We start from the raw sequence: 20,965 nt of genomic DNA, 5'->3' as shown, positions 1-20,965 counted from the left end.
GCCGGGTACGTGGGGAGGGCGGGGAGTGCAGCTAAGGACGCGCAGCCGGTAAGTGGGGAGGGCGGGGCGTGCACCTAAGGACGCGCATCTGGGTACGTGGGGAGGGCGGAGAGTGCACCTGAGAACGTGCAGCCGGGTACGTGGGGAGGGCGGGGAGTGTACCAGCTGCTGCTCTGCTCCCAGCAGATGGGAGGCTCTGTCACTGCCTAGGGGGCAGTTACGGGAACTTAGGGTACCGGGACTGGGGACGTTCCTGCCACTGTGAGCCCAGAGGAGGTGCCTGGGTCATGGCCCACTGGTTGCCTCGGGTAGACTTGCCACTGCAGAGCAGATAGGAGGCCAGTCACCCCTTGAGGATGTTGCAATTTCATGGCCAGAGGAGGGAGAGAAGGGTGCAGAGGGGCGGGTGAAAGGTGCTGCTGGGCTCCCGAGGAGGGAGACAGTGACAGACTTGGGCTTGAGTCTCTGAGATCAGAGAAGTGTGGGCCCCGAGCCCGTAGGGGTGGCAAGGCCAGTGTGGGGAGAGAGACGAAGTTGGGTGGGTTGTGGGGCAGGGCAGAGGGCAGGATGCCCTGTCCGAGATGCTGGTGGGAGCAAGTGAGGTCCGTGCAGCCAGGATCTGTGTGAGTGATGGCTGGGGACCAAGTCGACCACTGAGGTCTCTGACTGTGGCCATGGGGTCCTTGTCTCCTTGGCACAGGGCACAGGCGCAGCTGTGGGAACAGGTGGCAGGAGGGGAGCCAGTCCCTGGCTTAACACTGCCTGTGGGGTGGGGCTAGGAACAGAAGCTGGGCAGCCTGAGAGGAGGGGACAGGTGGTGTAGCCTCCCGGGTACACCAGGAGGGAGCATCTCACAGACCCGGTCAGTCCGCAGTGTGCTCCCCACACAGTGCCTCATGTTGCTAAGGGGCACAGGGACCTGCGTGGGATCAAAAACCTTTCTGGGGGACCAGCCTGGGCGAGCGACCAGGATCCTCTCCCCAGCTGGTGACAACAGTGACAGTGCTGGTGTTGAGGAGGACGAGGAGAACGACACAGACAGCACCTGCCCCTATGGACCGAGTCCTCACTGTGTGCTCGCACTGTGACTAGCCTTTTAGATCTGTCGGCAACAGACCTCTGGGCACAGGCCCACCGCAGAGGTGCAGGAGAGGTCAGGTGACTCACGGGTGAGCGAGAGCCCGTGCCGGAATCCCAGAGAGTGGGCCCTCGGGCGCCGTGTCCCTGAGGAGGCCGCCGGCCTCTGCTCTCCCACCTCTCGCACCACCCACCATCCCCAGTACCCCAACACCCCCTCTGAAAGAGAGTGCCGAGAGGACAGTGTCTCCTAATGGACGTGAGGCCAAGGGCAGATGTGTTTTCTAAGTGAAACCCCCAGAGTGAACACTTGCCTCAAACAGCCTTTACATGGAAACTTTACACAAAAACACTAAAAAGAATAAAAACAAAAATGAAGGAAAATAGGGAAAAGCTTGGTTTCAATGCTGAATTCTGCTCAGGACACAGTGACCCAGACTTTGAGACAACCCCTGAGAGTCCGTGCTTTTCAGCACTGCAACCTCCAACTCCTGGGCTCAAGTGATCCTCTTGCCTCAGCCTCCTGAATAGCTGGGACTAATGTGCCCATCACAATGCCCAGCTAGTTTTTCTATTTTGGGTAGAGATGAGGTCTTGCTCTTGCTTAGGCTGGTCTTGAACTCCTGAGCTCCAGGGATCCTCCCACCTTAACCTCCCAGAGTGCTAGGATAGCAGGTGTGAGCTATCTCGATCAGCTAGCTCTGTAAGTTTTAAAAATTTATTGTAAATTTGTTTTAATTGGCTGGTCACGGTGGCTCACGCCTATAATCCCAGAACTCTGGGAGGCTGAGCTGGGTAGATTGCCTGACCTCAGGAGTTTGAGACCAGGCTGAGCAAGGGCAAGACCCTGTATCCACTAAAAATACAATAAACACCAGCTGGGTGTGGTGCTAGGCACCTGTAGTCCCAGCTGCTCAGGAGGCTGAGGCAAGAGAATTATTCGAGCTCAAGAGTTTGAGGTTGGTATGAGATGTGGTGACACCACAGCAGTCTACCCATGGTGACAAAGTGAGGCTCTGTCTCAAAAAATAAATAAATAAATAAATAAAATGCAGGGCCGGGTGCTGTGGTTCACACCTGTAAGCCTAGCACTTGGGAGTCTGAGGCAGGTGGACTGCTTGAGCTCACAGGTTCGAGACCAGCCTGAACAAGACCTCATCTCTAAAACTAGCCGGGCATTGTGGTAGGCGACTGTATTCCCAGCTCCTAGGGAGGCTTAGGCAAGAGAATCAATTAAGCCCAAGAGTTTGAGGTTGCTGTGAGCTATGACACCATGGCACTCTACTGAGGATGACAGAGAGAGACTGTCTCAAAAAAACCTCCCAAAATTTGTTTAAATTTACACACAGTATGATTAACTCCTATGAACTGTAACAAGTGCACGGAGCCATAAACACACCCGTGATCGAGATGTAGGAGAGTTCCACCCCCGGCCAGCTTCTCCGTGTGGTCACTCCCTCCCCACCCACCAGCAGCCGCTGATGTGTCTTCTGTCCCAACAGGGCAACTTTTCCAGCATGTCATGGGCGGGGGCCACATGGTCGGCTGCATTGGCTTCTGGCTCCTCTCAGCACCAGGCACCAGGAGCATCAGTCCCTGCTCCCTTCCTGGCATCCTGTTGGGTCCTGACGGTAGCCGGGTGGAAGGCACCACAGGGTCTTGGGTTCCCTGGGCTGAGTCAGAGTCGCATGCTGGCTCTTGATGTCTCAGACCCTTCCCTGGGCTTCTGTGTTAACCCTCATGGTACCGGAAAGGCTTCGTGCCAGCCAGATGGCGGTGGCTGGTAGTGGCAGGGATGGGACTTAGGCTCCGAGCAGAAACTCAGCCAGCTCCCAGGCACGGACTTCAAACCTAAACCTTTCCTGGCACACCCAGGGACATTTGGCTCAGACAGGCAGAACCGCATGGACAGCATTAGTAGCAGATGGAGCCTGGCCAAGCCTGGCTTGCACACGCACTGGCTGTGGGTCCTGAGAGTCAGCCCCCAGCTATGCCATTGGTGAAATGGGGACATAGGTGTCCTCCCTTGGGCTGAGAAGGACATCCTGGTGATAGCCCGTGGCCTGTCAACTCTGGCTATTGGGATTAACATTGCTGGCAGGCTGGGGCCCAGCCTGGGTGTTGTTGGCAGATGTGGGGTGCAGAGGTCTGAGGATGTGCTGAAGCCAGGACAAGCCAGTTCTCCAGGTCATAAAGACTTCAGTTGGTTGTGCCCTTCTGCCCCCAGTGGCCTGGGCATCCCTTCCCTTGTGCACTGCTATAAGCACAGGCTCCTCCCAGCTCCCGATGGGGACAAGTGGCTGTGAAAAGGCAGAGTGCGCCCTGAGCCCCCAGTGCCTGCACATCTTCAGATCAGGGCTCCGGCTCCAGCCTCCCTATGTGCGTGGCACATGGCAGGTCCCCTTTAGATCCCACAGCTCTGTGGGGAGATGCCGGTGTAACAGGCTGGGCTCACATCGGTTCCCCTGAGTGTGGGGATCTAAGCGTCCCAGGTCCGAGGGATGGACCCTCAATGGCCTTTCAATAATCAGCCAGTGAGGGATGGGTCATAAGTCTGAGGGGAAAGAGTAACCATCACGGGCCCCTGGTGGAGCACCAGGTAACATCCCGAGAACCAGGAGTCTGAGAACACATTTTGGGAAGCTCTGTCCTCGATACACAGGCCTGAGAGAGGCTGGGTGGGCTGGGGGAGGGGGCAGCACAGAAACCCAGCCGCCTTCCAACAGGGCAGCTGCCGCCGCATGCGAGAATGCAGGTGGTCAAGAGTGGGCAGAGGGGCCCCTTGGCCACTTTCAGTACTCGCTGTGCTAGTCCCACCTGGGCCGAGAGGCCTTCTGCTGAGGGCCAGAAGCTGCCACATGGCTGGGTGTGAGTCAGTCTCTGAGTGTCCTTCTCAGAGGTGTCCTGGGCCAGAGGAAGACTCTCAGTCCTGAGGAATCAATTCTTGGTGGCACTGCTGAGGCGTCCCAGGGGATCCTTAGTCCCTGTCCACGGATGAGTCGGCACTGCCTGATGGAGACCAGGCGGCCCCAGTCACAGAATGAAGGAGGTCTCTGGGTCTGCAGAGGGATGTGGCCCAGGGAGGTGAGGCCTGGTTGGCTCCAGGTCGTGGACAGCTGGCCCTGGGACTCCCTGAGGCTGCCCCATCTTCTGCAGCTGAGATTATCTACATAGATCCCCCTGGGCACAGGAGACAGCCATGCCTCCCATCACACTGCTTGCTGGCCAGGATGCCACCCTCCCTGGACCCTCTGGGGACAGCCTTCCCCAACCAGGGGACAGAGTTCTGTTCTTCTTATGGGACTTTTGTGCTTCTGTTTCAGAAGCTGCTGGTAGTTCCCCCAGCTGGGGAGCTGGGCTGAAGTCTAGTCACGAAATGACCCTGCCAGGGGCGGGGCCGAGAAGCAGGGCTGCTCCCGGGGCCTGGCACTGCCCCACCTCTCCAAGGCTGTGGGAATCTGGGCTGTGGGGGTTTCAGAGGCTTGGAGGGCACCTCACAGCCTCCTGCTGCTCCCTGGGGAAGGTGCCACGGTGTGCGGCTGCATCCCTGTGCTCCTGTCCTGGTCAGGGTCCCCTTCCGCGGAGCAATGTTACCTGGCAAGGCCCTAACAGCTCACCCCTGTGGCTTTCTAGGGACTAGAAAGTTCACTCAATGTCAAATGTGTGCACACAGAAAGAGAAAGGGTTTTGTTAAGTTTTAACTCAGGACAGAGATGCCTGGTTGCAGTCCTCACACATGCAGATCCTATTTGCACCACTGGGGGTGCTACTGTGCAGAAACTGCGCTGACTCCTCACCCCGGGGAAACTGACACTTAACCCTTAGTCTTTCCTCTAAGAATAAACAGCCCTGCCTGAAGAGAAAGCTCATGAAGTATTAGGATTGAAATGTCATGACATAGTAATTTACTTTCAAACACTTCAGCAAATTGATTAAATGTAGCAAAATGTTAATAATAATTAAATCTAGATGATGGGTATATGAGGGTTCATTTTACTATTATTTCTGCTTTTATGTATGTTAAAAAATTTTTATGAATACAGTAAAAATGATGAAGGGCTGGGCCTGTTGGCTCACTCCTATAATCCCAGCACCTGGGGAGGCTGAGGTGGGAGGATCCCTTGAACTCAGGAGTTGAAGACCAGCCTGAGCAAGTGTGAGATCCTATCTCTACAAAAAATAAATCAGCTGGGTGTGGATAGTGGCACCTGTAGTTCCCGCTACTCAGGAGGCTGAGGTTGGAGGATTGCTTGAGCCCAAGAGTTCCAGGAGGCAGTGAGCTATGATAGCACCATTACTCTAGCGTGGGTCACAGGGTGAGATCCTGTCTCTAAAAACAAATAAATAGCAGTAGCTCACATTTGTAATTTTAGCACTTTGGGAGGCCAAGATGGGAGGATTGTTTGAGCCCTGGTGTTTGAGACCAGTCTGAGCAAGAGCAAAACCCCGACTCTACTAAAAACAGAAGAATTCGCCAAAAATTGTGACAGGTGCCTGTAGGTCCAGCTATTCAGGAGGCTGAGGCAGGAGGATGGCTTGAACCCAGGAGTTGGAGGCTGCAGTGAGCTATGATGACACCAGTGCACTCCAGCCTGGGCAATAGAGTGAGACTCTGTCTCAAAAATAATAAATAAGTTTAAAAAGGAAAGTAAAAATAATGAGGGAATTTACCAATTTTTTTTGCAGAACTGGTCTTCTGTAGCTTGCTTAGAATATTGGATTATTTGGAGACAGAAAAAGGTTATCTGGGGAGGTTGAGAAAAATAAACAGAGTCCTAGAGAAAATCCATTTTCACCCCATGTGAGGAGGAGCTGGTGACCTCATGTCCAGCTCCCCTTTTTCTTTAGTAGCTGAAGTTTAGAAAATGTGTCCAGGTGACAAAACACATCACCCAGCATCTCCTCTGGCTAAGAATGACCATGTGACTAAACTCTGCCCGGTAAGATGTGAACAGACGTCCTGGGAGGATCTCTTAGTAAGGAAGGGGCGAATCATTCTTCCCTCATTTTCCTTCCCTACTGCCTATAAAGTTCTTGTGATGGCAGGTGCTTTAGCAGCTATTTTGGACCATGAGGTGTCCTGGAGGATGAATCTTTGCAGGGCAGACAGGACAGGAGAGTCAGGGTTTCTATTGATTGTGCTGTTGTCATATTGGCCCTAACTGCACATCTCAGGGTTCTTTTACTTGAGAGAATTGAGCCCTCAAGTATTTGAATTTCTGTGGTTAGGTCTCTGCCAATGGCAGCTGAATGCAGCTTCTAAATGATACAACTGAATGTTAAACTCCTTTTTCTCACTCTTTGACATATTCTATTAGCTCTAAGCTCACTTTTTTATTATTCTTCTTTTGTTTAAAAATACCAAATGATTTCTTGTTCCTTTCTTCTTAGTTCTATTAATAATTGCTCTGGGAACAGTAGCTGCTAAACTGCTTCATACTAAGTTGTAAAAGACTGATAGATTTTATTGTATCACCTACAATCTACGCTTCCAGGGAAATATGAATTAAATATAGCAAAATGTTAATAATAATAGTATAGAAAGATACTTAAATTAGAGGACTGAATCACTACTACTATAATGATAGGCTTATGTAACTAAACTTGAAAATTAAGTGGGAGATTTTCTGGAAAAGCATATCTGACCAAAACCATTAAAGAAACTGACCCAGTACTGTGTTTCCTGAAAATAAGACCTACTCCCCAAATAAGCCCTAGCAGGATTTCTATGTATTTGTTAAATATAAGCCCTACCCTGATAATAAGACCTAGTGATGGGCATGGCTATGCAGCATATCTGCATAGCCGCATCATGCATTTCGGCATGGAGCGGTGAAGAAGACTGGAATACCTTTTATCTGCCACAGCTCCTTTCTCCGAGCCATTCCTACTTGGGTGGTTGCACGTGTGGTAACCATGGTCGCAGTTAATCTCCCACTTAATTTTCAAGTTTACTTACATAAGCCTGTCCTATTGCGCATGTGCGAATGTCTAGGGAAAAGGAGTTCACACATCACTAGTGCCAACCCCACCAACAAGGTCAGCTCCCACTGTCAGGTTCCAGAAGAAGATGACTTAACTGTATTTGAATAAATGTAGATTATTGTATTATACTTAATAAAAATAAGACATCCCCTGAAAATAAGCCCTAGTGTGTCTTCTTGAGAAAAAATAAATATAAGACAGTGTCTTATTTGGGGAAACATGGTAGTTATAAATCTATCCCACTCCAAAACAAAAAGAAGCATTAAAAAAACCAAAAATGGGACCCACTTGATGGCTGGAAAGTGAAGCCCAAACAAATGCTCCAGGGACAGATAATTACACTGTTACACAACTTGTCTCAGGGACAAAGGAAGAAGGAACACTCCCCAACACCGCTTGAGGTTAGTCTATAACCCTGATACAAAAATCCAGATAAGGCTGCTATAGGAAAGGAAAACCATAGGCCTAAATTGCTCAGAAAAGCACATGAGAAGTCTTCAGCTATTAGTAAAACTACTCCTATTACAAAATACCACTTCATGGCTCATCTGGTTTATCTCAGGAATGCAAGGATGGTTTAACGTTGAGAATTCTGTTAGTGAAATTCACCCATTACTAGATTAAGGGTGTGGGGGGGGGGACACAGACATCAGGAAGGGAACAGGAAAGTAATTTTGGGGGGGTCTGCCAAGCCCTTGTAGGTACATGTTGGGTCCTTGTGAAGGTTGTCTTTGCCCCCAGTAGGCTAGGCACAGTCCTCCGCCCCTGGACATCAGGGATGGTGCACACTTTATGCCCAGTGCCATTTCTGTTTGTCTGGTCCCAGCACATGTGCAGAGCTTGGGGTGTCTGACAAGGTACATGCAGGCACCCACCTTCACCACGGTGACCATGCCCTCGTTGGTGACGGGGTCAGTGCGCACACTAAAGTGTCCAGAAGGGTCCCCGCTGATGATTCTGTAGACGGCATTCCAGTTTGGCGAGTGGGGCTGATCTCGGTCCATCACCGTGAGGTTTGCCACCACTGTCTCTATGCGGTTTTCAGGGACCTCCCCTGCAAACTGCAGATAGTAAGAAGGGATGTCACAAGCCTGTTTTAAGTGTAACATACGTACAGCAAGGGGCATATCGTATGTCCATGGCTTGGGGAATTTTCACAAGCTGAACACTTTGTGTCTGGGGCAGGGAACAGAGCCCATGGGCTGCCTAGGGAGGGGGTGGCACTAGCTCCTTGGAGTGTGGCTGGGCAGGGGGCGCTGGCTTGGCTGCCACAGCTAGACCAGCCCCCAGCTGGTCTTAACAAGTGTCTTAAGAAGAAGAAGTGCTTATTTTCATTCCCAGCCCCGCCTTAGACCCCTTCTTGGTCCCAAAGTTTCCACCTGTACTGGCAGAATGGTGGCCTAAAGACAAGGCCACACCTCTATCCCTAGAACTTACGTGAGAAAAGATGTGACTATGATAAGGGTTTTGAGATGAGGAGATTATCCTGGACTGCCTGGGTGGGCCCTACGTGAGGGCCTACAAGAGGGAGTCAGGGAGATCGGACAGGACAGAATGAAGATCCCAGGCACCCTTGGAGGAGAGGCCTGGAGGAGGCCGAGAGCTGAGCTGTGCAGCCACAGCTGAGAATGTGGAAGCTGCTCGCACAGGCTGGAGGCAGCAGGGGCTCCTGGCAGGCTTGTGGATAGGAAGTGAGCCCTCCCGGGCAGGGCTATGTGACTGGCAGATGGCCATGGTGGTGTCAATGGCACCAGGAGCTGTGAGAAGGGAGTGTTCTGAAGTGTGAACAGGATAAGGGGCCAGGAAGTGGGTGTGGTGTGGCCCACAGACTGCGTCTGCCATAGGTGAGTCCTCCAGGCAGAGCACAGGGGCCCAGGGAGCACCGGCTCAGCGTGCAGTGTCGCACAGCTGGTGTGACAAGCCAGCTTCCCTGGCTGACAAGAGCCACGTGCTGTGAGCATCTGTGAACATGGGACGGGGCCATACAGATGGCAGCTGTCCCTGCTGACCCAAGGCTGGTGTCTCTGCTGATGAATGAACTCGAGAATGGAAGCCCCATGGAAACACGCAGAAATGAACATACTGGCCTGTCCCCACCAGGAGCCTTTGCTCCGCTCCCAGAAGCGCAGCCCTTCACTCTCACCCTCACCCTCAGCTTAGCATAGCTCAGGCCGTTGTATGACTGGCCCCGCCCGTCCTCCTACAGGTAAGGATTCAAGTCCAGAAATGACACTTATTAGGAAGAAGTTGTGTTTACCCCAAATTCATCTCAGCCGGAGTCACTGGTGGTGTCTGTGCACGGTGGTCACAGAGCTTATCTTGGGGTTTAGTGGAACCATGTTTGTTAAACTCTAGAGCTGACAGTGACACCCCCACAGCTCCTGTCTGTCCAGTGTGGCCTGGGCTCCCCTTGCTGTCGCTGCTCCTGGCCCAGGGGCTGGAGCTGGGAATGCACAGCTGGGACGAGGCGGGGCTTCTGCAGGGAGCTGGAGGGGCCAACTGGGCCCAGCGGTCAACAATCTTTGCCAGGCCCAGGACTGTCCTCCCAGGACAGACAGGCCTCCATGCTCAGAGATCGGACATTTAGTGGGCACCATACTGCACAGCAGGGTGGCAGGGGGCACAGCAGTGCTGCTGGCAGGATGGTGGGGCTGCTCAGTCCGATGGCCAGTGGTACAAGGTGGGCATTTGTAGGGGGAGAAACACCCAGAAGTGAGGAGCAAGGAGCTGCCGGCCTGCCTGTGGTGGGAGAGAAGAGCCAGGTCTCAGGCCAAGGACAATAGGGAGGGGACACTTGGAGGGACGTTGCTGAGGCCTATGCATAAGTCCCAGGACTCAGCCAGGCTGTGAGTCTAGGGGCTCACTTACTCCCTGGAGGGCCTGGGGCAGGACAGAGAGATGGGGGCTGATGTGACAACCCTTCCTGGTGGTCCTCAGGGGAGGTCCCATTATAGGGGCTGGCAGGGCTCCCCACCCAGCCCAGGATCTAAGTTCATTAAATATGCTGAGAACCAGCACACTTCAGAGATGCCCCCAACATGCAGACCCTGTACCCCCTCTGTTTGGGGCACCACATTTCTCTAGAGCAACGTGCCTGAATCTTGGGGCAAGACATTTTCTTGACAACCTCCAGGAGGTGGAGGACCCAGGAGCCACAGGCAACTCTCTGCAGCTTCTGGTCCTTTTAAGTGTTGGAAAATTACAGGGCTAAATCCAGCTTGCATCCTATTTTGTAAATAAAGTTTTATTGGGACACAGCCATGCCCATTGGCTTACAAATCATCTGTGGCTGCTTTTGAGCTACATCAGTGGAGTTGAGTAGCTGTGACAGAGGCATGGCGACCACGGATGAAAACACTAGCCCTTCACAGATAATGGTTGAAGACCCCTGTGCTCAACCCCTGAGGCTCCTGCCTCAATAGCTGGCTTGGAAATGGGCAAGTGGCCCACGTCAGGCCGTCAAGGCTCAGTTCTGGGTGTCCTGCTGCGTCTGGCCTTGGTGTTTGGTCCATGGTGCTGGGTGGGGCTGTTGCACACAGCCTGAGGACAAAGTTGGCCTGAGGAGCAGGGCTGCTGGGATGGCCATGGAGAGGCTGTTGGAGCCCGAGCCAGCTGTGCCTGAAGTTAGAGTTTCTGAGTCTTTGGTATTTATGAGATGAGGCCTCTCTTTTTGTTCAAGTTGTCAGTGTCAGTGTAGTGGACATTGGTTAGGCTTCCCGGCCCCCTATCACCTTCTGTATTTATTTTCTTATTTTCTAGAAGCTCACTTTCCAGCCTCCCCTAGAGCCATAACTGGGCCAGGTGAGTCAGGACTGCCAGTCGGGCGCACCTGTGTGACTGTGATTCAGAACAAAGGCAGAGGGGACCAATGCTGGAGAGCTCCCAGGAGGCAGCCTGCACCCTGTCCAGTGTCAGTGAGGTTGAGGTTCTGTGCCTGGGGACAGCAGGGACGCCCCTGGTGGAGCAGCCTCTGTGCTTGAGACATCTGGCCCCTTGGATTTTGGGGGCTGCTAGGCCTGTTTGGGTCCCTCACATCCTTTGCAGTTTCCCTCTCTGCTTAAATGACCAGCAGGGCTCTGGTCCTCCTGAGCAGGGCTTGCGTCGTCAGAGGAACTGCAGGCTCTGTGTCCATTCCTTTCCGACTTCTGGGTGAAGTTTGTATGCAGAGTCTATTTTAATTCATGCAAGTTTAATAAAGGTTTGCAAAGAAGGGCCTTAGCTGATAAATCTGGTTTAGGATTTTCTTATTAACTTTCTCCTAGCCATAATGACTTTTTAATTTAATTTTTTCAGATTTTCAGGCACAGAGAAAGCTCCGAGGTCCCGTGGGATACAAAGGCAGATACGTGGGAAAGGAGGAATTCTAAGAGTGTTGGAATGGGATTGCTTGCCTAGACTGTAATCCAGAACTCAAATGTGCACCCGTCCCAGGAGGCGGGGGCATTTCATCTTCCTTTGAGGGCCTTCAGCAAAGCTCAGCTCCAAGCCAGAGATCCGTGCATCCTCAGGGGATGGCACCCTTAGCCTCAGATGAGGCTTAGATGAGAGGAGGATTTGGGTGAGGACGGTGGAGCGCAGCCCAGAGTCAGTGTCCTCAGACGAGGCTGCGGCTGTTAGGTGGTTAGTGACTGAAGCAGCCCACACCACGTCCAGCAGGACTCTGAGACCTCCATGGCATCTGCGCCTAGGCCATGGTGGCCCTGTCCCCAGGGAGGAAGAGTCAGCATTTGTGCTCAGAGAGTCACCCCCTCTCCTGTTTGCTGGGTCCTGCAATTCAGGGTCCGCCCCGGCTTCCATTTTATAGTCAGGGAATAGAGATCGGAGAGGCTGAGTGACTGGCCTGTGGCCACACGTCTGTGAGTAATCGAGCCGGTGCTTGAAGCCCCCAGGGGTACCCAAGAACGCAGGGCCCTAGGCAGGGGGACGCCAGGGCCCTGCAAGGGACTGGACTTGCCCACAGCTACACAGCAAGAGGTGCAGCCTCAGGGGAGACCCCCGGACCCTGACAGCACCCCACCTGTGTGAGTGTGTGGGCTGCCCCCAGTGAGGCCACGCTGCAGAGCTGACTGCAGGCACAGTTCTGGGGCTTGAGGGCCACATAGGGGTGGGGGGCATTGGCCCTGCCCTTCCTGGGCTATCTCAGGGCTCCCCACACCCCTTCTGGGCCTGGTGGGCTCTTTCTGGAATGTGTACCTGGAGCTGCTCTCCCCTGGGTTGCCTGTCTGGCCAATGGCCATGGCCAGCTGGAGCCCAGGGTCTGTCTCCTTAATTAGCATAGTGGGAGCCCCCTGCTGTTCCTGTCCCTTGAGGGCTGGGTCTGTGTCCCTGAGCCTGGGAGCCCCTGAGACAGACCACTGAGGTTCCCACACTCATATTTGTTTCTGCTGTAGAATTCACGGTGAGGCTGCTTCTTAGGATGTGATGATGTTTTAAAATTTTTCTAATTTAATTTGAAATAACTTAATTTTATTTAAATTTAAATCAGATTTCAATTTTATTTAACTTGAATTTTAATGTTTGAGATTTAGTTTTCTATCCAGTAAAACAACGATGGTTTCTCTTGGGTTCTGAGGTCAGAAATCAGAATTGCAGGATCCATGGCTCTCATACCTAGAGGAGCTGGAAGCTGCCTGCTCCCTTCCTCCTCCTGTCCCCTTCCTGGCCATGTGCCCTTGCTGCCCTGAGAGTGAATACAGCCCACAAGGAAGTGACCACGGCGAGGCCAGCTAGAGGAGGGCCCAGGCAACAGCCAACAGAGTAAATGGAAACCCCTTTCCTGGCGTTTCAGCCCATGGGCAGGAGCTGCGCTTCCTTTCCAGGAAGGAATCAGGGTGGCCACTGTCCCACTGTCCTACCTACCCTGGGTCAGCCCTGCACTCAGGTAGCGATGTCACAGCAGTGTCTGCTGGGAGGAGTGAGGTCACTGTGGACCCAGCCCAGAACAGCACCCCCTCACTGCCGTCATTCACTGTGTTTTTGTGAGCAGTTGTCCTGCCAAGTGACTGACACCAGGGACACAGCAGCCTTTACATGACCCATCAGGTGGAGCAGATCAGGAAACTGAGGCACAGAATGCTCCAGAACTTGCCCAGTGGTGCAGCCAGGCGTGAAACTGGGGAGTCTGGCCATTGACCCCTGTACCCCCACCAGGCAGGGCCCAGGAAACCCCAGGAGAGTGGAGAAACCACCGTCATGTTGGCCAGGACACTATGGGACTTGAAGTTTCTGTGTGTCTCCCCTGGGGTCCTCCTGCCCAGACCTGGGCTCTGGGGCTGGACTTGGGGTCTCAGGAGTGGCTCTGTGGCAGCCATCCCCAGGAAGTGGACGTGGATCTGGACCTGGGGAGAGGAGCGGGGAGGTGGAAGGGATGGTAGGTGGGGGTGGGAGCTCCCGGCCCCTGCGGCAGCCACCTCTGAGCGCAGAAAAGCTGGCTCCAATTAATTATTTATGGCCGAGGTTTGCACTGCGCACCCGAGCATAATTAAGGGCACCAAGTCCATTCCAATTTTAAGATGCCAAATTCCTACTCTCAGGAGCTCATGCTGAGTCGCTGTTTCTCCCTTCCCCCAACTTTGTGCTGTAATTGAAAAGCCGAGGACGTTGGGGATCACAGGGCTTGGCCAGAATGGGCTCACCGCCAGGCTCAAGGGATTGGGCCATCCATGCGGAGCCACCTGGGCCAGCCCAGCCGGTCCTCAGGAAGGTGCCAAGGCTAGCCCATCATGTGTCTACCCCCAGTGCTGCGGCTGCCTCTTCACCCTGCTGGGCAGGTCACTCTCGAGGATGGCACTCCACTTGCTGACCCTGAGCTTCTTGGGCAGACCCCTTAGAAGAACCCCAAAACCTAGGGCCACCAACCCGCAGACCCCAGGGCTTCTAGGGTCAATTGAACCCTGCCTCTGGCAAAGCCACTTTTTTTTTTTTGAGATGGGTCTCACTTTGTCACCCAGGCTAGAGTGCTGTTGTGTCAGACTAACTCACAACAAACTCAGACTCCTGGGCCCAAGCGATCCTCCTGCCTTAGCCTCTGGAGTAGCTGGGACTACAGGTACCCATCACAGCCAGCTAATTTTTCTATTTTTAGTAGAGATGAGGTCTCTCTTGCTGAGGCTGGTCTTGAACTCCTGAGCTCAAGGGATTCTCCTGCCTTGGTCTCCCAGAGTGCTGGGGTCATGGGCGTGAGCCCCTGGGCCTGGCCTCTGGACGGTCCACTCCTAGCCCCTTTGTGTGAGTGTCTGTGTGTAAATGCTATCCTGGGTAACAGCCCCAATCGCTGAGCATGCTGAGAGCCAGGCACATCCTGAATGCCTGGCATCCTCTTGTCCTGCCTGTAGAGGACCCTGGGCCACTGTGACCTCCTTTTAAAAAAATTTTTAACCTGTTTTTATCCATGCTTGCCTTGGGATGGGGAATATATGATTCAAGAAAACAGACAGGAAAAATACAACATGTCTCATCATGTACAACTTTTAAACTGCAATAAGATGTTAACTACTTCCCCATGTTTGTTTTAACAGAATAGGAGACTAGGCTTAGACGTTTTTGCCTGCAAATCTGCCCCCTATCCCCCCACCAAGTGGGATGTGACAGGAACCAGGTCCACTGGAACCAAAACCTGTCTGCTCAGCCACTCAGTTCGATGCCCCTGGGTGTGGGTGGCACCACCCACAGTGTTTTCAGGAGTTTACACTGTCCAAGGCCTTGCGGTGGGCAGTATAGCTGCATTCAGAGCTGGCGACGGGAAAATAACCTTTAATTACGGCTTGAGACCAGAAATCAAATCACGCAGACCCCTGCATCTCCAGCTTCTGCTGACTGTCCTTGATTAGGCTTAGTAAAAATAGCCTGGCAGTGTGCGTAGTGGTGTCCTCCTGGCCCCTCTCACGGCCCTCACCTGTGCCTGTCTCCAGGTGGACATTCCACAGGTCAGCCTGATTCCAGGTATTTATGAACACAATGAAACCCGGGGGGAAATGCTGTGTGAGGCCTCTCAGATGAGCCTCCCAGGCATCTCCCGAGGAGATGGCCAGACACAGACCAGTCACGTGCTCTGTGGCCCATTTACAGGATGTCCCAGAGCAGGCAGAGTTCATGTGTGTTGGGCACAGGTATGTTGGAGGGGTGCGAGGGAGTTGTGGTGGTGGGAACCCCCTGCACTTGGACATGGGGGTGCTTGTGGGTGCAGATATCTGTGCACACTGGGGGGCAGACTGCTCAGGACCAGTGTGTGACACTGCCTGCGAGCAAAGCCCCATCTCACCCAAGGCAGGGGAGCACAGGTCCTGGAGTTGATGGGGGTGCCAATTTTGGGTCCTGGTAACTCAGACTTTAGCTGACACTTTTGGACATAGAAGGTGGAGTTTCCCTTTTGGAAGTGGGAGGGTGGGCCCATGCTGGGCCCTCTGGCTCTCTGTGGGGCGGCCTGGCCTGCAGCCTGTGTGACAGGGTGAGGAGCTCAGCACATCTCAGGTGCTTGGACCCCGTGTTTGGATGGAGAGACAGAGGGGTAACCTGGGTGAGGGCAGGCTGGGGCAACCTGGCTCCCAGCGGAGTCTCCTTGAGACCTGCTGGCACTGCTCTCCAGAGGGGCTGGGCTGAACGCTGGTCCCAGGGTCACATCTCTTCCTCCTGTTGGGGACAGACCCCTGATGGACTCTCCCTGGCTTTCTTCTGCCCTGGTTTCCATGCAGGAGGACCAAGAGGTCCCGAGGCTGCGTCCTGGAGGAACTGGGGGTTCCCTATGGTTAGGAGAATGGATGATGCTGCCAACCCAGGTGACCAGGGTTCAGCTGGCTAGCGTTGGAATAGGGTGTGTCCTGGTGCCCAGGCACCTGCCCTGGCCCATCTGAGGCCCTGACACAGCAGAGGGTTCTGAGCACTGTGGGGTGACCCCAGGACCACTGTAGGTGGCACCAAGTGCCTGGACCTGGCAGTGGCTCCTCACTGAGAGATAACCCAGGCAAGTTCCTTTCCTGCAAGTGTGCCAGGCCTGGCATGAACTGTCCTCAGCAGTAGCCACGTGGCCCTGGGTGGACACAGAGGGTCCCAAGGGTGGCCACTGCTTCCCTCAAGTCCAGACTCCCTGGGGTGCAGGTCATGAGCCTCTCCTCCACCCTGGTCATTGCTGGAGGACGGCACTGAAGCCCAGAAGGACTTGGGACGCCTCTCTCTCAGGTCAGTTCCAGGAGAACTGCTGCCCTGGGGCTCAGCCTGCCTGGTCTCAGCAGCTGCTCTTACTGCTCAGGGGCCACTGCCAGGGACCCCAAGCCTGGTGGGGCCTGAGCTGGCTCCCGCCATGCCATCTGCTTTCTGACCAAGAGATTGCACCGGTCTGCAGCCCCAGAGCCTGGGGTGGGGGGCTGCCTAAGGAGGGCTCTGGCCTTGAGATGCCTGGGCAAGCCCATGGTGCCCTGGAGAGCTGCCCTGTGGCAGGTGGGGCTCCTCCCTCTGCTCCCAGCAGAGCTTCTGTGGTCCAGTCCCCATGCTCCCCTCTGGCTGCATGGCTCTGGGCAAGTGACCACCCTCCTGGCGCCCTAGGTGCTGGGCCATCTGTGGGTCTCCACCCTGATGGGGCTGGTCCCAGGATCCCTGCTCTGCCTGTGGGCTGCACAGACGTACTGGCATTGTGACTGTCACTAGCACGGACACATACCCCTCACCCACTTGGCCCTTGAAGAGAGACAAGGTGGGGATGGAGCTGTCAGAGTAGGCAGACCCCGAAACCCCAGCACCCTAGGGCTGTAGCTGGCCTGGGAGCCCCTGCTGACTCCATGTCCTAGCCAGGCACCTGCAGCCCTCTGGAGGGCGTCCTGGGCTAGGGCCTGTGCTCATCATGTCAGAACTGCCCTGCAGGGCCCCATGAACCAGCTTGGGGGCCCTGGGAGTCTGTGAGGAGGCAGCAGAGCCAGGACCTGGCCCCTGTGACTGTGCGGAGATATAGAAGTAGGGTCAGAAATGTCTGCTGGCACCCAGTGACCCCTGAGGATTTGGGGGAGGGGGCCCTTCTGGGGGTGCCGCTTCTTCCTTGAATCCAGAGGAGATGGGAACTGCAGACCCCTGTGAATCATGGGCTTGGGGGCCACCATGGACACACAGTGAGACTCACGGAGCAGATGTGAGGACACCCACCAATGCACTTAGTCATGTGGGTCCTGGGCAGTGATGTGGGCACACAACCCCTTTGCTGCTGGAAGCCACAGAGGGCCACAGAGGGTCACAGTGGCCCTCACCAAGGCCCTGAAGGGCATCCCCCAGACAAGTCCCACAGCACACAGCCATTGGTAGGCCTTTAGAAACGGCTGCGACACCAGCCCAACACCACTGTCCAGCTCCTCCAGGCCTCACGAAGGTACCTTTCCAGGCATTGGGTGGCGCTGGGTGGACTGGAGCACAATGCCCCCCACAGCGGGGGGTCCCCACTGAGTCCTGTCTCTCCCACCCAGGCCTCTGCTGCCTGTGACCAGTCGAGCTCCGTCAGCTGCGGAGAGAGGCTGGCGCGGGGCTGGAGGACTCACCGTGCTTGTGGTGAACTCCGGCGGGTTGTCATTCACATCTGTCACGGTGATGATGGCGGTGGCTGTGTTCGAGAGGCCGTAGTTTAGATTTCCCTCCATGTCTGTGGCCTGAACGATGACCGTGTACTGCTGAACTTTCTGGAAGGGAGAGACCAGTTGGAGAAAGCCGTGAGTCAGGCTAATTTTAATTGATAGGGCATCTGTTGTGGGGGGAGGCCGTCTCTCTGGGGCTGGGACTGTGTACAGGGTGGGTTCTGTGGCTCTCCGACAGGTGCTGCCTGGAGAAGAACGTCCCCTTCCTGTCCTCCGTGCTAGGGGAACTGTGAGGAGTGACTGTGTGCTTGTCTTGGCAGTCCTGCCTTCAAGAAGTGCAGGTCATGTGTGACACTGAGGTAAAAGAACGGAGGCCCCAGGGAGCACCAGTGCCATACTGGGTTTGGAAAACCAGGGAGGGAAAATTGTGAAGAGGACAGTCTAGAGGGAGTTCTGTGGGTCAGAAATTCAAATGGAGAGAAAAGACCCCCCCCCACCCCGCTCTCCCCCAGCCATCTTATAGGTGCAGCCTTGAAGGAGCAGGTGGGACTCAGGTACAGGTGTGAACTTTAAAGGTGAAGGCAGAATGGGTGAGTTTTATTAGGCAGTGAAGGCATCTCACAGCCCTTCTCTGCCCAGCCCTTGCTAGGGGGCCATCGGTGCCAGAGTCCCTGAGTCAGCAGAGGTGGCTTTCCACACCCCTGTTCTGACCAGGAGGACATAGCTGGTGTGGCAGCTGTGGACCAGCCTGGTGGGCAGCTCTCTGCTGGGGCCACCACCTGCCTCTCCCTGGTACCACTGGGGGAGCAACCTTTGTAGATGTTCTCCAAGTGAGAGGTTAAAGGGAAAGGCCAGTTCCCAGATGTGCCCTTCTGTGAAATGTACTCAAGTTCTATAACCTGACTCCATAAGGAATTATAAACAGCACATGGGTCATCAGCATTTTTCTCTCTCCATTCACGCATCATCCTTCTATTCCTTATCATCCCTGTCCATTCACCCTTCTCTCCCTCCCTCCCCCTTCCATCCCTCCATCTCTCCTCTTTCCATCCCTCCATCTCTCCCTCCCTCCCCCTTCCTTCCCTCCCTCCCCTTCCATCCCTCCATCTCTCCCTCCCTCCCCCTTCCATCCCTCCATCTCTCCTCTTTCCATCCTTCCATCTCTCCCTCCCTCCCCCTTCCATCCCTCCATCTCTCCCCCTTCCATCCCTCCATCTCTCCCTCCCTCCCCCTTCCATCCCTCCATCTCTCCCCCCTTCCCGCCATCTTCCCTCCTTCCCTCTTCCCTCCCCTCCATCTCTCCACAAGCCAACCTGGCAGCTGGCAACAGGGGAACAAATGAGCCCAGCCAAGACTGGAGTAGTTTCCCAGCACAAGTGACCAGAATGACCACCAGGGGGTCAGCAGAATGTGCTGTCCTGCCCCACTTTAAGACAGAGACACTCAGTCCAGCGCGGGCCAGGCAGTTCACGGCTCCCTAGGGCCACACAGTTGAGAAGGGCAGAGGGTGGTGACCAGCTGGGGTCCCTGATGCTGAGTCTGTGCTCAGGCCTTTGTTACAGGTGAAATGCAGATGGTACCAGCAGTGTCCAGAATGACACAAACCAGGATGTCCAGCAGGTCCCTTTCTGAACACAGGATGGATATCACATGGAGACTGTGGCTAATGCTGCCCTTGGCTGGCTGTCTTGGGAGCAGTGTGTGTAGGGCCTGTCTTCTGGGCACAGACCGTGGTGTGTTCAGACATCTGCCTGCCCACAGCCCTGTACATCATGGCACTGCTCCTCACAGAGGTCCCTCCCTGAGGTCAGGGTCCCCACAGAAAGAAAATGGTCCATCAGAGCAGAGAGCAAGCAGCCCCTCCCTGGCAGTCTTCCCCTTGTGGCCATTGCCCCTGCACTCCTAGGGGCTGGCCCTTGCTCTTGGTGGCTGCATCTGGCCCAAAGGACCCAGTAGGGGCAGGAGCCGCTGGACTCTGTGTCAGGGCTCTGCCTCCAATAAGGACACCTCAGAGACAGGCTGGGGTTGGAACTAGCCCCAGTGGACCGGCTTGCAAATATGAATCCCAATGACAGGTGCCCATGCCCTCCTAGCCAGGGCTGCTGGACTCCACCCACGGAGCCCATGTCCCCCAGCCAGGGCTGCTGGATGCCGCCCATGGAGCCCATGCCCCCCCCCCCCCCCAGCCAGGGGTGCTGGACACCGCCCACAGAGCCTGTGCCCCCTATCCAGGGCTGCTGGATGCCACCCATGGAGCCCATGCCCCCCCAGCCAGGGGTGCTGGACACCGCCCACAGAGCCTGTGCCACCCCAGCCAGGGGTGCTGGACGCCGCCCACAGAGCTGCCTGCCGTGTGTGCCTTGCTCCGTGCACAGGCCTTGCTATGGGAGCCGCTGGCCACTCTGCCAGATTGGCGTCACTTCAGTCCCCCCTTCACTGAGGACGCGGAGGGGACAGGCAGGCTCGCTTTGGAAACGCTCTCCACTTCTCACCAAGTTTCTCCTGTTCTTCACAAATCAGATTTTCTGCTGCCTCCTAGGACATGTTTGGAAATTGTAGCTGTAGGGGGGTCTTAGCGTTTTTCCAAGACTGGGAAGGGAAGTGAGTGGCACTTCATCAGAGGGGCGGCCCCACTGCCCACTACACAGGCCACCTCAGGCACCCTGGTCACTCCTGCCCTGCGGCACGCACTGCCCTGGCTGTGTCCCTTCCCCAGTGTGTCTGTGAGGTTGTGCTCCCACCACTGTGTGGCCAGGCTGGAAAACAAGAGAAGGGCACAGGCTGGCAGTGCAGGGATGGATCTCAGCGGGAGAGGGAGGGTTACCCCCAGGGAACTGTCACAGAATTGGAGTGTGACGTCTTTCCACAAATCTTTATTTCTTCAGTTACATGGAAGCCGCCCTGGGTGCTGGGCTCAGAATATGTGGAGAAGAAAAACCCTCTTGAGAAACACAGGGACATGTGTGTACATGAGGGCAGTGCACGCACGTGTAGGCCTGGACGCACACGCACATGTGTGTACTGCATGTACATGCATGCACATCTGTGTGCACATCTGTATGCGAGCGTGTACGTGTGTGCACGTGTGTGTTGTATGTGCAGCTGGCTGCCACTAGAGGGCAGGCCAGTCTTGGAGCTGGGAGGCTGGGTAGGTCCCTGTGGGCCCAGCAGGCAGGAGGCTTATTCAGTGGGGAGGACACACTAGCAGGAGCTGGGGCATCCCCATGAGGGAGGCAAGGATGCCAGGCCTGGGGGTAGGGGTGTCAAGGGCATCTCTGGAGGCAGGCAGGCTCCCAATCTCGTCACTGCTGCACTCACTGCTCCTTCCAGATGGCAGTCAGGGCCACAGGACGGGC

At 55.1% G+C, this 20,965-nt stretch overlaps 1 protein-coding gene across 4 annotated transcripts in view; it reads right to left on the bottom strand.

Moving 5' to 3' along the window:
* The window catches only part of CDH4 (cadherin 4), a 454,084-nt gene that overhangs the window by 14,814 nt on the left and 418,305 nt on the right, over positions 1-20,965 (bottom strand). For all 4 annotated transcript variants that reach the window (XM_012803965.1, XM_003787754.1, XM_003787753.1 and 1 more), the window contains 2 exons: positions 17,577-17,714; positions 7,938-8,123 (listed from right to left, as the gene is read on the bottom strand). In XM_012803965.1, the coding sequence (XP_012659419.1) occupies positions 7,938-8,123; positions 17,577-17,714 (324 nt within the window). The remainder of the gene's footprint in view (positions 1-7,937; positions 8,124-17,576; positions 17,715-20,965) is intronic.

The sequence above is a fragment of the Otolemur garnettii genome, unplaced genomic scaffold (assembly GCF_000181295.1).
Source record: "Otolemur garnettii isolate 467f Iridium unplaced genomic scaffold, OtoGar3 scaffold00023, whole genome shotgun sequence".
Classification (NCBI taxonomy): domain Eukaryota; kingdom Metazoa; phylum Chordata; class Mammalia; order Primates; family Galagidae; genus Otolemur; species Otolemur garnettii.
This window is presented reverse-complemented; position numbering and strand designations above follow the sequence as displayed.